At 45.7% G+C, this 16,019-nt stretch overlaps 1 protein-coding gene across 2 annotated transcripts; it reads right to left on the bottom strand.

Moving 5' to 3' along the window:
- Positions 1 to 1,283: 1,283 nt before the first annotated feature.
- On the bottom strand, positions 1,284 to 14,995 carry C8H10orf53 (chromosome 8 C10orf53 homolog). 2 transcript variants are annotated; one of them, XR_012905784.1, is made up of 4 exons: positions 14,873 to 14,995; positions 11,972 to 12,091; positions 8,760 to 8,893; positions 1,284 to 1,640 (listed from the first exon to the last, which is right to left on the bottom strand). XR_012905784.1 is itself a non-coding variant. In XM_075935771.1 (3 exons), the coding sequence occupies exons 1-3, from the start codon at positions 14,964 to 14,966 to the stop codon at positions 8,829 to 8,831; spliced, it is 279 nt and encodes a 92-aa protein (XP_075791886.1). In that variant the 5' UTR covers positions 14,967 to 14,995; the 3' UTR covers positions 8,660 to 8,828. The 2 variants fall into 2 exon arrangements, 1 of the variants encoding a protein (XP_075791886.1); XM_075935771.1 differs by lacking the exon at positions 1,284 to 1,640 and having other exon boundaries at positions 8,660 to 8,893.
- Positions 14,996 to 16,019: the final 1,024 nt, after the last annotated feature.

Raw genomic sequence — 16,019 nt, 5'->3', positions numbered from 1 at the left:
ACTCCTCTAAGCCCCAGTTTTGACAGCATCAGCAAGGACCATTGGCCAACCCCTTTTTTCTCCCCCCGGTTTGGGGACAGGCTATCCCACTTTGCGCAAGCATGGGCCGAGATTACCTCGGACAGCTGGGTCCTCAATCTCATGAGGATGGGGTACTCTATCCCGTTTCAGGATTCTCCCCCTTTTTCCCCTCTCCCCCATCCCTTTTCAGGACCCATCTCACGAGGCCGTCCTGCACCAGGAGGTCCTTGCCCTTCTCGAAAAGGGTGCGATAGAACAGGTTCCCTCCCATTTGGAAGGCAAGGGGTTTTATTCCCGTTATTTTGTTATCCCAAAACCAAAAGGGGGGCTCCGCCCTATTCTGGACCTCCAGTACCTCAACAAGGAGGTGATAAAGACCAAGTTCAGAATGCTAATCCTGACCTCCATCATTCCATTAATGGAACGGGGCGATTGGTACGCGGTCCTCGACCTCAAAGACGCGTATTTTCATATAGCGATAAGGCCAAGTCACAGGAGGTTTCTACGATTTATTGTGTCCCCCGACCATTTTCAATTTACTGTTCTTCCCTTTGGGCTCTCTACGGCCTCCAGGGTATTCACGAAATGCATGGCGGTGGTAGCCGCGTTTCTCAGGACCCAGGGCATCCAGGTTTTTCTCTACCTGGACAACTGGCTGGTTCAGGGGCGCTCTCAGGCACAGGTGACATCTCAAATAGACTCTATACAGTCCCTCTTCACGAGACTGGGGCTTTTACTGAACGACGAGAAGTCAATCTTGACCCCTTGTCAGGAAATAGTTTGTCGGGGCTCTCCTCGACGCCAGGGTGGCGCTAGCCTTTCTTCCCAGGGTAAGGTTTGATGCCATACTAGCCATGGTAAATGACCTGAAGCGTTCCCCCCTTGTTTCGGCCCGCACCTGTATAAGGTTGCTGGGCCACATGGCGGCGTGTACCTACATCGTTCACCACACCAGGCTAAGACTTCGGCCCCTCCAGGCGTGGCTGGCGACCGTTTTCAACCAGACTTCAGCTCACTGGGACATACTACTCACTGTACCTCCGTGAATAATTGCCTCCCTTCAATGGTGGACTCGGAGGGAGGTGGTATGGGGGGGGTACTGTTCCAGATTGAGCTGCCCTCAGTCACATTGGTGACAAATGCCTCCAACGTTGGCTGGGGAGCTCACCTATGCCTCCGCAGAACTCAGGGAGTGTGGACACCTCTCGAGAGAACCTTATACATCAATGTAAGGGAGTTACAGGCAGTCAGGAGGGCATGCGAGGTGTTCTTGCTCATGATCTCGCAGCGCTTAATCCTGGTGCGCCTCGACAACACAGCTGTTTATTGCATATGCAGACAGAATGAAGGGTCTTCCTATTTTGACCCAGAGGTTATCCACCTGGGTTTCCTCATGTATCACAGAGTGTTATAAGTTGGCCCACAGGGAGCCACCCCAGGTTAGGGTGCACTCCACTAGGGCTCACGCATCCTCCACAGTGTTTGGGGCGCATGTTCCCATTGTAGAAATCTGTAGAGCAGCCACGTGGTCATCCATCCACACGTTTACGGCACACTACGCGCTTTCCCAGCAGACTAGAAATGATGCCGCGTTCGGTGCCGCTGTTCTTAGTTCTGTACTGTGGGGGGAAAAAAAAGTTAGAGTTTTTTTGTTATGTTCTCTCCCTTCTCTGTTAATATGGTGGTTGATTTAATCTATATGGTGGTTGATTTAATCTCTCTCTGTGGTTCTAGAGGCTTACTCCGACCCCTCCTCCGTAGCGGTTTTTCTGCTTGTGAGTCACCTCACTCGAAAGGACAGGAACAACTACTTGAAGAAGAAAAGAACGGTTACTTCCCTATAACTGTTCTTCGAGATGTGTTGCTCCTGTCCATTCGATTCTCCCCCTACCCCTCCTTCGTCGGAGTGTCCGGCAAGAAGGAACTGAGGTGGGGGAGTGCCGGCAGGGGTACTTATGTGCTGCTATAGCAGCGCCACTCCAGGGGGTGACCTGCCAGCGCTATGGGAACTGCTAGGGGAAAAACGCTCCACTGAACTGTGCACGTGGCACGCACGCACCTCACTCGAATGGACAGGAGCAACACATCTCGAAGAACAACAGTTACAGGTAAGTAACTGTTCTTTTTCTTTATCTGATCTTTTTCATCTTGTCATATGTGCACCAGAACTGCCCGTGGCTGCTTGTAGATTTCACAAAATTATTTTGTACTAGTACCTGCTTCATACAGTCACTGGAAATAATGGCCAGGACTCTGACCTAACTCTGTAAATGGGGTGTCACCTGTGTGTTATGTGAGGTTAGGTTCCTTTTACAAATGGAGTTCAGAAGCACATTTATAAACAAATCCCGAACCCATTAGAGAAAGAAAAAGTTCTGCTGGTTTGCTCTCCTAGTGTTCATTCTGCTAAGGGCTAACCATAGCCCTACTGTGACCTATGCTTTCTGTAGTTGTTTAAATCCTTTATTAACCAAACATTAAGAACTTATGAAATGTCTTTAAGGTCTTTCAGAACTACAGATATGTGAAGGCTGACAGTTGGGTTGTTCCCTCCTCTCCACTTGTTAAGAAACTACTGGAAAACAGATTTTTTGGAAGAACATGTCAAACATAAAGAAAAATCATGCAATACAGCCTAATCATCTTATGCATGATTATCACTCTAATAAGCAAACTATTTTAGTTATATTGTGTTATTCTGCCATTAGTACCACTTGACTGCCAACTGTGCAACAGAGGTGCTGCAATCAACTAGGATCTTTGTGTATTTTCCATTGTAAATAGCATTGAGGACAGAGAGAAAAGCACTTAATGGCACAATTTTTTCAGTGACTAAGAATACTTGAGATCCATTTCAGTGATCAGAAACGTGTCTTAATGAGACAATTAGTCAATACATAAAGGCCACACAGCAATTTAGTTTGGGCTCCTACTGGCACCATTTACTGTTTCTGTGTTCCTCATGATTTGACTTTCACAATAGATGATATGGAAGTCACTGTAGAGAGACTCTACAAGTAAGATTTCCTTGTTCATGGCTCTAACTGTAGGATAAGCTAAACATGAAGGTCTGAAAGTACAGTAGTCAATTTAAAACTTTTTAAAGCATCAACTTTCTTTGCTCAAATGCAGTGGAATAGGATAGCCAGCCACCTACAGGCCCCTTGGACGCTAGGCACAAATGTTTGCAGGAAGGGGCTAAAACCCTCAAAGTAGTACTTAATTTTTTTTTTAAATTATTTTCCTATTGTAACAATAAAGCAGTAGAGGAGACATGCCAGAGCAAAACTCAGTAAACGGGGCCTGTGATCTTACCTACAAGTTAAAACAAAGCTGCCTAAGAATTTGATGGATTTGTTTTTTGTCTTACTTGTTTTGATACTAGTGAATCTTTTTGTGCTCGGAGACGCTGCAGGGTGGTGCTGATGTTATCACCTCTGCCTGAATTAAAAATTCAGACTCTTTGCTATCATTCCTTCCACACCCAGAACTCTATCCTAGCAAAAGTGGGCTTAGCTTCCACTAAAGTAGATGAGAGCTGTGGTTGCTAACAGCAGACATGAATTTGACCAGAGGACCTATTCTCAAATAGTTATTTCGGACTAGGGCATGTGTAGACAGTGCAGTTGTGGTTATTTCGAAATAAGGTGCTTCCAGGGCTTCCCACACATGCTGGGCTGGCCACTCTGTCCGCACTCATCAGAACTCTTTAGGTCCCCATAGGCTTTAAAGGTGCAGCTGCAGGGGAAACTGTGTGTAGCACACAGCAGGCCCAGCTCGCACTGTGCCACATAGCAGAACCTACCAACCCTGCCTTCCATGCTGTTATGGTACACCAGAGCACTGCACCTGAGCCCCCAACGGCTGCCAGCACTGCTGTAGGTAGCTCCCAATTCCCTGCCTGGGGCCTTCCTGATCTGTGGTGGAGATCCTGGATTGTGGGGTGAGGAGGTGAACCTCCAGGATCTGTGCACCAGATACAGGAATGTGGAGGTTTATGGCTGGATGGCCAACAGCTTGGTGCAGAGGGAACACATCTGCGCCAGGAGCAGGTGCGGATGACAGTGAAGGAGCTGAGGCAGGCCTATTCTAAGGCCAGGAAGCGCAGCTCCCACTCAAGTGCGGCATTGCCGAGCTGCCAGTACTACGAGCAGCTCCACTGCATTCGGGAGGGGGTGTCTGTCCTTCCCCCCACTTGTGGACTGTGGCAGGGAAATGGCCATTGTTACCCTCCCAGAGGGCAGGCCTGGGGCCAAGGAGGAGAAACAGGCCTTGAGATCCATGATGCCCACTGGCCAGGATCTCATGCTGTTCTTGGAGCCATTACCACCCTCCCAGGATGTCACCCAGGGATTGGATGATGCAGTGGAAAGCCCATCAGGTGAGCTCCATGATGGTCCCTAGACACACAGATGGGGAGCAGCGAGGGGCGGTGTGCTCCTCGCTCAGCCTGGGCATCACACAGCAGCCTGGGCATGTGGGTGCACATGGAGCGCTGGTCTGGAGCATTCAGCCCCAGGAGGCTGCCATAGAGGACCCTTGTGCTCCTGCCTACACGGATCCTGAACAGGCCTGCCTTAGTCCTGATCCTGTGGTGGGACATCCTCCCACCACAAGCCACCAGTAAGGAAGCTGCGGTTCTTGACACACACACAGCTGTGCTGCACATGGCCAGGCCTGCACTCTTAGAGCAGCATCTGCTCCCAGACCAGTGTGGTGAGGTGGAAGACACTGAGCCCCTGCCAGGGGAGCCTGCTGGGTGGGGGAAGCAGTGGAGGTGATCCCAGCAGCACACTGTCCAGCAAACGGTGTCTGCCACTCACAGACCCCTTTAAGCACAAGCCTCAGCTAGCTTCAGACAGCAGCTCCAGGAAGTGACTGCTGTCCTGATGCCCTGCCTGAAGTGCTTCCGGGTGGCTTAAAGTCCCATGAGCGTGGATGCTCTAATTCAAAATAGTTCAGCACTGTTTGATGGGAATTTGTTGTGTAGACGCGCTATTTCGAAATAAACTATTTTGGGGTTTCTATTTTGAAGTAAGCATGCAGTGTAAATGTTCCTTCAGTAAGTAACGGTTAGGCCACCCACCACAGGGAATTATTAATCTAAAAAAATGTAGCTCCTGACCAACTGCTTAGTAAACAACTTCAGGGTTCCTGTAGATCCTTAACAGTCTCTCCTGAAATCATTCACATTTGCCTGTTCCTTATGGTTCACAGTACCAATCAGAGGAAGCCTGTTTCAACTTACAAGTTTCTACAATGTTTTGAATTATCTGATAGATTCATTCACATGTGAAAGGTTCTCTATAAGAAATTAAAGAGAGACCATGTTCTTGTATAAACTAAGAACTTGTCTGGAAATAGAACTCACTCCTTCAAGCTCTCTGCATATATTTTCCTGACTGCAGTGGGTGTTCCATGCATAGAGAGTTTAATGAGCCCCTAGTCTTCAATTCCTGTAAATAAAATGTCCCCCAAATTAGGATTGCTTTATCTAAATCATTTAAGCCAAAATGAATTAATTGAAGAGGTGCAGCACAGAACTTGCTGCCCAGAGAGAGAGTTAAAGTAGTTTTAAGACACCACTGAGCTCTTCTGATTCTGGGTTGTTCCAGGGGCTGGAATGGTCTTGTAACTTAACATGGTTAATGAGGACTGTTTGAGCAGCAGAATCCCTGCAGTGCTCTGTGCTACTGTTCCCTGTCGCCGTGACATGTCCCTCTTTTGGGGGTTGGAGACAGTCCTGTGAAGACAGCCAGTAGCTGTGTTCTTCAGTTCCTGTGCTGGGGGAACTAGCTTTTAGAGCCCTTTATGTTGCCCTCTATCCAGCATATGCAGAACAGGGGTAAGAATCTCCATCTTTGTCTTTTGTGTTCAAGACTGATCAGTTCTAAAGCTGTGTCTACACTGGGAAGGTTTGATGACAAAAGTGCTGATGACATGCAAAAGCATGAGCGTCCGGTACCCTAGCCAAGGGAAGACACAGCCTAGCCCCACCCACACTCCGCCCCCAGAACACCTACTATAGACGTTCTTGGGGATGGAGTGTTGCTGCCCCCAGCTCTCCTGGCGGGGGAGGCTGGAACCACGTACCCTTCTCTTTCCCCATACTCCGGGACCAGGGAGGCTGGGGTTGTGCACCTTGCTCACTCCCTGTGCTCCAGGGCTGGGGAGGCTGGGGCCGCCTCCCTCCTCATGTTCTGGGCCAGGGAGGCTGGGGCATGTGCACCCACCAGCCCTCCTGTCTTCCCGCTGGTGGAGGGAGGAGTGGGGAGGCAGCTTTGCTCCTTTGGGGGTGGAGCCTCAGCAGGAGTGGGGGGCTTGCCTCCCCCATGTGCAAAAGTCACCAAAAGTGAAAACTGGTCTAACTAGTATTGCGGGAAGGCAGAGCTGATCCCTTCACTTCTTGGGATTCCCTCATAGCTCTGTGAGCTCTCCATGCTGAGGAATGTCAAAGCAGCACAGCAGTCTCTCTAGCCCTTCCCCTGCAACAGCAGTCTGCCTGCTGCTGTGTTCCTAGCAGGGCAGAACAGGAGCATTCCAATGATTTGGTCTTCATTTGTCCCCCCAAAGGTGCAGCCCACTCAGCTGTCAGATACTTCCCAGAGCTTTGAAAGGAGAGGGGCGCAAGTCTGCAGGGCAGCAGACATCACAAAACACTGAGCCAGCCATCAGGGCTGGCATTGTGGGATATTGACAGAAGCCGGGTCTCTTGACAAAACAAACAGCAGAATCCACACTGGGTCTTTGTCCACAATAAAGGGAAGGGAAAAGAGAAATGTCTCTTGCAGGGCTGGAAGTTTTTTGTTGCCAAAACTGGGTGTTTTTCCTGATAAAGGTCACATTGCAGTATAAACACTCTCACTGTTTTGTCATCAAAAAGCAGTTTGTAGGTAAGGCCTACATATAGAACACACTTTTGTCATTGGTGTAACTGTTAATTTTAATACTGAAATAAAATTATATACAGAAGGCTATTTCTACTCCCTCTTTTACTCTGCGAATAAGTCAGGAAGCACATTTGAAGAAGGCAAATGATATTATTTTATTTCAGTCTTCTGAAGGGACAATAAAGTTCCTTCTTCATACAATTTTTGCTACTGGTATGCTTAGTTCTTCCCAGTTATTGAAGATGGGTTTTTAAGTGCCTCTGGCTTTCTTGTCTTATTAGTAAGGGACCATAGCAGGGCATAGTGATGGTATTATTTTTGACAATGTTTCATTACTTTGCTTCAGATCCATGCTGCAATAAATGCAATTTGGTCATTTGTAATTGAAACTATCTCCCTGTAGGTTAAGGTCGATAGGAAATGTTGTAAGGGGTAGTGTTTGATGTCTCTTACTCTATAATGGTGAGCTTTGTTTTCCTGTAGACATATTGTTAGAAACTGTGATTGTATCACCTAATAATACTTTAGATAATTACCATGGTGCTCGTTTGTTCAAATAATAGCAGGAGGGTACAAAGGTTGACCCAAGAAGCCTTCTTTCACAGGAAGGAAGTAACCAGTATATCATTTAAAAATATAGATATCCAGGACTTGAACTGAATAAACTATCAAAAAGACCAGCTAAATGATAGTTTTCAAACTGCTGTATCAATATAGGCAAAATGTTGTGGCAAAATGGATTTAAGGTTGACAGTTGCCATGCTGGTCCCAGCATATTAGAGAGGTAAGGTGGACTAAGTAATAACTTCTAATTGATCAAGTTATATTGGTTAAATAGACTAATTTTCAAGCTAATTTTCAGAGCTCTTCTTCATGGCTGGGAAAGGTACTAAGAGTGTCTCAGCTAAATGCAACATGGAACAGATTTTTGAGCATAAGTAGTTAATATATATTCTAATGCCACTTCCCCTTTGGACAGAAGTTGGGCCAATAAAAGAGATTACTTCACTCACTTTGTCATCCTTAAGGTTGATACTATGTCAAGGATATAAAAAAAAGTGGGGTTAGAGCATCAGAACCAACAAATTCAGGATTTAAATTTTAAGATACTTTTAAAATGTTTGTATATGCTAATAAAGCAGTTAAGGTTACCCAAATGACATTAATCCTGATCTCATGGTAATATCATTCTTCCATCTTCCTTGCCTTGGGATATTTGTTAAATTCTCTAGTTCTGTGTCTCATTATAGAGATGGGCAATACAAATGATTAGGTATATGGAAAAGTATTCATATGAGGACAGAGAGGAAAAAAACCTGACTGTTCAGCTTGAAGGGAAAAAAGACTAAGGGGGATAAGATAGAGGTCTATAAAATGGGTGTGGAGAAAGTGAATAAAGGGAGTATTATTTTGTAGTATGGATGTCTAACGTCGTATAAGATATTCTGAGTTTTCTTAGGAGGGCATTACGGCTCAGAGAAATCATCATTTAATTGAATTAACCACATTTCCATACCATCAGATGTTTTTGTTTCTTTTAAAATTAACCTTAACTCTGAACTGGTAGTCATAATCGGAAACGTTACTCCCTTGATTTTCTTCATGATGGAAATATTAGAAGAGGTGGCTTACACCTAAGCTCTAGAATACAAGGTTGTAATGTAAAAGAAATTACCAGAACCATAGAGAAACTACATATAAATATGTAATACATTTAAGATTAAAATAATATATAGTTGCTTCTGTAAGAAAGTTATACATTCTTATTTATTTGACATGACCATATTTTATTAATAAATTATGCACAGAAACACTAAGATATATGAAATTATAAAGAATGACCTTTACCCTGGCATTTCTGATGTGTCTGTAATATAATCCATTGGTCTATACTGAGAGAGAACATGTGTCCACTAATCAGTAACCATTTAGTACTGCTATTCTGGCTTCTTCACATAGTGGATCCAATTTGCCATCACCTCCTAAAGGAGAAAGATAACAAAGAATATGCAGAGAAAATAGATTTTCATCTCATACTACTACTCCTTTTCATAGCATTCAGATATTCCTTTGAATTTTCCTATTCAAGTATTAGAACCCAACTCTGCATCAACCAGGACTGATCTTCCTTAGCTGAATAAATTGATGACACTAGATTCAGTACCTGGAGAACTTCAATCACTACAGAAATGCTGCAAATACTGTACGTGATTCAATAGACAGATGGCTCTCCTCTCTATAAGCAAGTATGTAATCTGTGCACCAGCACAGCATTAGGTCCTGTTGGCAGTGACGTCTTTCAGATAACAAAAGTTCTTGCCACATGTAGTCAAGAGTGATTGTATGACATTTTTGAACTGACAGAAGCTAATTTGACCTGGCCCTTTCAAACCCAGCCCTTACTCCAGCAAGCAGGGGGGACCGGGTGTGTGCGATCCAGCTGTGGGGCGTATGCGGGGCCAACGGGCACAGGCTGGCGCTGCTGTCGGGAGGCAGGGAAGGGGCCGAGCCACGGCCATTGTTGGCTGTTTTGTCTCTGAGCTGTTCGGAGCGCAGCACACTGGCAGCCCACAATGGGGTGGGAGCCCCCTGGGCCACTCACAGGGCACAGCTGGTGCGGGGACTGATTAAGGGGAGGGCTGGCTAAAGTGGTCTGGACCCCTCTCACAATACAGCGAAGAATTGTTCAAATCCCAGGCCATTTTCGTATTATCCAACATTTTTGTTAATTTGACCGCCTATTGGTCCCGTTTAGGTCGGATAATTGGGACTGTACTGTAGTCAGATCAAAATAAATTACTAAACCAAAATAAACAAAGCATGCCAGGTAATCCTAATCCACCAAGGTACTTGTCACATGCAAATTCTTACCCCTAAACAGTTGTTCTAAATACCTCTTTCACAAGTTAAGCAGCCGCCTAGCTTGAGTCCGATCCTTCCCCCTGTTCAATCTTAGATGTTTCTAGCATGTATCTTAGGTGGTAAGTTGGGGGAGGGGTGTCTCCTGGTATCTGGTGACTGCCTTTGTTGTTTGATTCCCCCCTTTATATCTCTTTTTGCCCAAGGAGGGAATTCTTTGAGCTCAGTTCAAACTTCTCACCTTGATCCTTCTTACCAAGATCCGAAATAGGTTTCAGCATCAGGTACCCTGGCCACATGTCCTGGCGTAACCAACCACTAGTTAGGCTTACAGGAAAATCAGAGCCATTCACAGATTATTGACTTGATCACTTAGCCACTACGTTTCCAGGTCATCAGTAATGGCCCTCACTAACACATGTAGAATTATACACAGATCCACATTTCATATATCTAATTTCACATACATGCACAAAAATAGGATTTATACTAGGAAAAATCAGACAATCAGGAAGGCTCTTGCCAATTTCACTTTCTGCCAGAAAGGAGAAAGTGAAATTGACAAGAGCCTTCCAGGTGAACAACCAGGGAGGTATCATTTTGACACCTGGATGGAGAAAATTTCAATATTGCAAAAAGGGCAGTTTCTGTCAGAAAACCATTGTGTTCCCAAGCAGCTCTAATATTAATTAGCATTCCAACCAAACTCCAGTATAGGTATGTGACTCAAGTTTACCGAATTCCACCTGCAGTTTCATTTGAGATTCTCATTACTTTTTGTCCTTGCCTTCTGTGCATCGCACCAAATTCAGCTTTACTCTGAAATGACCTTTCTCTATATATATTCTTACCTACCTCACGGGGTGTACCAACCCTGCACTGTTTGTAGAAGGGTTAGCCAGGCTTGCTGGGCTCAGAAGGCCCCTCTCTTGCAGCCCTGCTAGGCATGCTTCAACTGCAGAGGCAGTATAAAAGCCCCAAGAGCAGCTCAGTTGGGGAGGACTGCCAGAGGTGAAGGAGCTCCTGCCGGATCACAAGAGCAACTGCACCCACTGGACTAGCCAGAGCTGCAGCCGCTGGACTAACCAGAGCTGCTCTGCCAGCTGTGGGCGGCCTTGGCCACCGTGCCAGGCACAGCTGCCACATTCTTCAGCCCAGGTGGGGATGACACTGGCCAGCAGACAAGGGTAGGAAATAGCCCAGGGTGGGGAGCAGGAGGTGTTCTGGTGGGCTTCGGGGGGGTGGGGGGCGGAACTCCCTGCCCAGCCAGTGGTGGGAAACACCTACCACCGACAGGGCCCTGGGCTGGGGCCCAGTGAAGAGGGAGGGCCTGGGCCTCCCTACCACCTCCTTCTTTACCCACCCCCAGAGAGGGTAGCTATTCTCGTGAACTATAGACTCGGCCTCAGGGCCATTATCTACCCCAGACAGGGGGTGCTATAGACTCAGCCGCTGGACCATATTTATCCTCCACCGCTGGGGCGCTATAGACTTGGCTACTGGGCCATATTTGCCCCACTGACAGCGGTGCTATAGACTCGGCCATGGGGCCACATTACCCCCCCCAACCAGGGTGTGGTGAACTAGGCCAGGGCCCGAATGCCCAGACTAGAAGGACGTTAGCCAAGGATAACTCATGGGGGTGAAGCTTATCTGCCCGGCCCTACAGGGGGCCCGGGTAGACCGCCCGTGACACTCACATAACTGCAAGGATAAATTAACTATGTATGGCCCCATTAGTATTGATTTGGAGTGCTTCACTATCTTTAGAGAGACAAGATGGGTGAGGTAATACCATTTATTGAGCCATCTTCTGTTGATGAGAGAAACAAACTTTGAGGTTACACAGAGCTCTTCTTAAGGCCTTTAATAAAGTTCTTCACAATATCCATGTGAGATAGGGAAGTACAATTTCTTAATTTCACAGATGGAGAACTAACCTACAGAGACTGTGACCTAACACTGTCAAACAGCAGGCCTGTAATGGAGCAGAGAAATTAAGTTCAAGCACCAAGCTATTGTGCTAACTGCTGGACCATCCTTTCTCTTACTGTGCATTAAGATGCCTCCCGGATAAGACATTTTTAGAACTGCTAAATATTAATGTTAAAATTGACAGAAATTTGACTTTGCCTTAGGAAGCACTATTATTTCAAAACTAAATAGTTTTCAAAGAGGCGATACAGTGAAGAAGTGCTTACCAAAGTCCAGGTCATTAATGTTACACTGGAAAACAGACTCTCCATTCACTATGAGTTCTACAGTATTCCAATCTGGTATCTTTTCTAGAATAAGTTGGTGTCCATCTGCTTGCAACACAGCTACAAAAAAGTCAGAAAAGCCACATGCAATAACTGTCATTTGCTTGGTTTTCAACTTAGTATTTCTAAATTCTGGTATTCGTGAGCACAAGGATTTGCTAATAAGGCATAGTACAGACAAACACTGTGCAAAATTTCTAAAATAATTCAGCTAAATCTAATTTGTAGTTTCACTGCTGTTACAGTAATGGGCCTGCTTTGATTGAAAAACACTATCTCAATTATAATCTTGCATTTAAAAAAAAGGTAAGAAGCTCACTACTCATTTAAAAATGCTATTAATTGGCACAACAGCCATGAGGAACATACTTGATTAACCTGCAGATACTTTCAGAAGAAATTCTCTGTGAAATGTTAAGACAATGTTATAATGCAACTGGAGGAGCAGGCAAGCAACCTTTAACTGCGCTGTTAATTGATCTGAAAGATTGCTTACAAAATTATTTTTCAATATAACTGAATATTTTTGAGATTCTTCTGAAGTAGTCGGAGAATGTGACCAGATAGGTCATCTCTATGCTTTTCAAAAACTTGACTTGAGAACCATTCTGATCCATATTAGCTACATGTTTTTACAAATTGGGAGGAAATTTACTTATTACAGCACATTATACAATGCTGTCTTAAATTCAGAAAAACTTAGGAAATAAGAGGACTGATTATTAATACATTTCTAGCATACATAATTTGTGTATTATACTGGTTTGGACCTTCATATGCTTTGTAAATGGCATTTTACACTGCATGTGCATGATGGATGTAAAAATTCATTTAACTATGTAACCTTTAAAAATCATAGTGATTACACACGCTACAGGCTCAGCAGTATAACGCTTAAATAAGCTTTACACTGCAGAGAAGCCTCTCTGGGAGCGGGGCTGCAGCCAGCTCCTCTGGAGTTCTCCTCAGAGAGCCAGCCTATAACCAGTGGTGGGGGGAGGGGGCAGGTTGGGTCTGCAATTGACAGGGGCTGCTCCAGGAGGCCCTCTGGGGCTGGAGCAGACCCCTGCCCAGGACAGGTGGAGAAGTGTTACAGCCCCTACCTGTTAACTGGTTACCATTTACATCCCTAGCGTGCATGTGTGTTTTTGGCCATCTAAGCAAAATCCTGCAGTAGTTTACCACTAATTACTTATCAGTAGAAAACAAAAAGAGTATGAACTAATATTAAGATATTTTATTTTCATTTAATGCACTGCCCAGGGAAAATACACCTATTGTAGACATCTTACTAACTTACTAATGCAAAACAGTACTTTTCAGCTCAGTGTTCCAATCTCTGTTTCTTTCAGAAAAGTAGCCAGAAATAGAAACTTTCTGGATCAAATTACTATTTCAGTTATGACTTTTGAGTGTTGGTATGTGTCCACTTTATTGTTTAATCAGTTTAACATAACTAGAGCTAACTGTGAAAAATATTATTACAGAATTGTAATTTAACTTTTAAAAAAACTAAAAGTGGCTCAGCAAGGAGTCCACTTAATAAGGAAGCACTCCTTGAGCATCCAGCAGTTTGACAGCTTGGGAGAGGCTTCATTAGATACTTTTGAATGCTTTCTGGAGAGTTTTAATGGTAGTCTGTGGTAATTGGCTCTGTGACATTCATATTTACAAAATATAAACTAATTTTAGTATGTGGTATTCCACTTCTCTACTGTCCACTCTAATATTTATCTAATGTCCTCTGAATTAATTTCCAAAAGGGATAGCTCAATGAGGGAATTGCTGAAAGAATCTATGGCTGTGTCTACACTGGGCCACTTTTTCCGGAAAAGCAGCCGCTTTTCCGGAATAAGCTGCGAGCTGTCTACACTGGCCCCTTGAATTTCCGGAAAAGCACTGATGATCTACTGTAAGAAATCAGCTGCTTTTCCGGAAAAACGATGCTGCTCCCGCTTGGGCAAAAGTCCTTTTTCCGGAAAACTGTTCCGGAAAAGGGCCAGTGTAGACAGCACAGTAGTGTCTTCCGCAAAATAGCCCCGATCGTGAAAACAACGATCGGGGCTTTTTTGCGGAAAAGTGTGTCTACATTGGCCACGGACGCTTTTCCGGAAAAAGGGCTTTTCCGGAAAAGCATCCTGCCAATGTAGATGCTCTTTTTCCGGAAATACTTATAACGGAAAACTGTTCCGTTTTATGCATTTCTGGAAATTCATGCCAGTGTAGACATAGCCTATTAGTTTAGGATCCGTTTCTGCTACACCACCCCCATGTGTGTTTCTCACATATTCCAATGATTTCAGTAGAACTCTTCACATTAGTAAACACAACACACACAGGAGTTTGCTGAATCAGACCCTTAATGTTAATAAATGGAAATAAATACAACTTACCCCCATCAGCTTACTTTCTGAGCTAGCAAGGATTTTAAGTACTCGTTGCTAGGAAGTCAGAGGTAAGTATCTACTCTGTTCTCTATCTAGCCTACACCGTGATTCCCGAGCAAGGAGCGTGAGGGTACAGATGTGTCCCAGGGGCTGCACCCACGCCTCTAGTTTCAGAGCAGCTTACGCGAAAAGCACGAGCAGAGTCAGTACACACTAACATTCCACGCAGAGGGATGAGCGCAGCGTGGGATACTTTTGCGTGAGTTTATAATCCAGTATTTTTAACTGACGTTAACTGGAGGTACCCAAGTCAGCAGAGTCTTGAAATGGTTCCTGTCAGCTGGGACTACTGGGAGCCGTTATTTAACTTCCAGTATTAGCTGAAGTGCGATGGGGGAGGGGCAGGCGAGCACCCCAGCACGCTGCAGCCGCTCCCCCGGGCCCGCCCACGCACCTTGCAGGCCCTGCAGGCGGGAGGTCCGGTGCCCCAACACCCCGCAGCTCCGGTAGGGGCCGTAGCGCAGCGTCACCAGGGCGCGCGGGGGCATGGCGGGGCGCCGGCCGCTGCGCCGGGCGGTTGCTATGGCAGCGAGCTGCGGGTCACGTGGGAGAGCTGGGCGCCTGCTGGGCGGGGCCGGGGGCCGCGCTCTAGTCTCCCCTGGCGGCGGGGACCCGGGCTTGCCTCAGCTGGGGCGGCCGCGCATGCCACAGACACGCACCCTGGCGGGGACTGGGCCTCGCTCAGTTCCACACAACGCGGGGTGCCCTGCAATGGGACTCAGAGCGCGTCACCAAAAGGGGGTTTCCTCACCTGGTGTATGTTGCAGTCATTGCCCTTCATAACCGATACACTTATGTTAACCCGATGGAGCCCCACTCTGAAAAACGAGTGACTGAATAAATGGAAGGTGTTGCCTGCATAACGCCCTGCAATCCCCATAGTAGGCATAGGCTAAAAGGTTATGGCTGCAACATAAAGGCCATACTGGGTCTGAAACATAAGAAGGGCCAAAGGTCCAGCCAGCCCAGTATCCTGTCTTCTGACAGTGGCCAATGCCAGATGCCCCAGAGGGAGGCTATTTCTACACGGCATCATTTTTGTGCAAGAGGAAATGCAAATGAAGTGCTCATTAGCATTTTTGTGCTCTGATTTGCATAGTCTCGTCCTTTTTGCAGAAGAGGTTTTGCGTAAAAAAACCACAGTGTGGACAGGGCTATTTTTCGCAAAAAAAAACCAACCCCTTTTTGCACAAGGTCCCTTATTCCTCAAAAAATGAGGTTTACATGATCTTGTGCAAAAGGTTTTTTTTGCGAAAAATGGCCCCGTCTATACTGTGTTTTTTTCTGCAAAAACCTCTTCCGCAAAAAGGATCAGAAGAGACTATGCAAATGAGAGCGTGAGAAATGCTAATGAGCACTTCATTTGCATTTCCTCTTCCGCAAAAATGATGCAGCGTAGATGTAGCCGGAGGGAACAGGTAATCATCATGTGATCCCTCTCCTGTCATCCATTTCCAAACAGAGGCTAAGGACACAATTCCTACACCTCATGGCTAATAGACATTGATGGACCTAACCTCCATGAATTTATCTAGCTCACT

Source organism: Pelodiscus sinensis, chromosome 8, assembly GCF_049634645.1.
Source record: "Pelodiscus sinensis isolate JC-2024 chromosome 8, ASM4963464v1, whole genome shotgun sequence".
NCBI classification, from domain to species: domain Eukaryota; kingdom Metazoa; phylum Chordata; order Testudines; family Trionychidae; genus Pelodiscus; species Pelodiscus sinensis.
The sequence above is the reverse complement of the archived record's forward strand: the minus strand, read 5'-3'. Positions and strand labels throughout refer to the sequence as shown.

Excerpts from the sequence above, each read along its gene's own strand:
- C8H10orf53 (XM_075935771.1), bottom strand. The coding sequence starts at position 14,966 with ATGCCCCCGCGCGCCCTGGTGACGCTGCGCTACGGCCCCTACCGGAGC. Across the intron at positions 12,092-14,872 it reads CCGCCTGCAGGGCCTGCAAG|CTGTGTTGCAAGCAGATGGA; the intron begins GTGCGTGGGCGG and ends ACTTTTTTGTAG. Across the intron at positions 8,894-11,971 it reads CATTAATGACCTGGACTTTG|GAGGTGATGGCAAATTGGAT; the intron begins GTAAGCACTTCT and ends TTTCTCCTTTAG.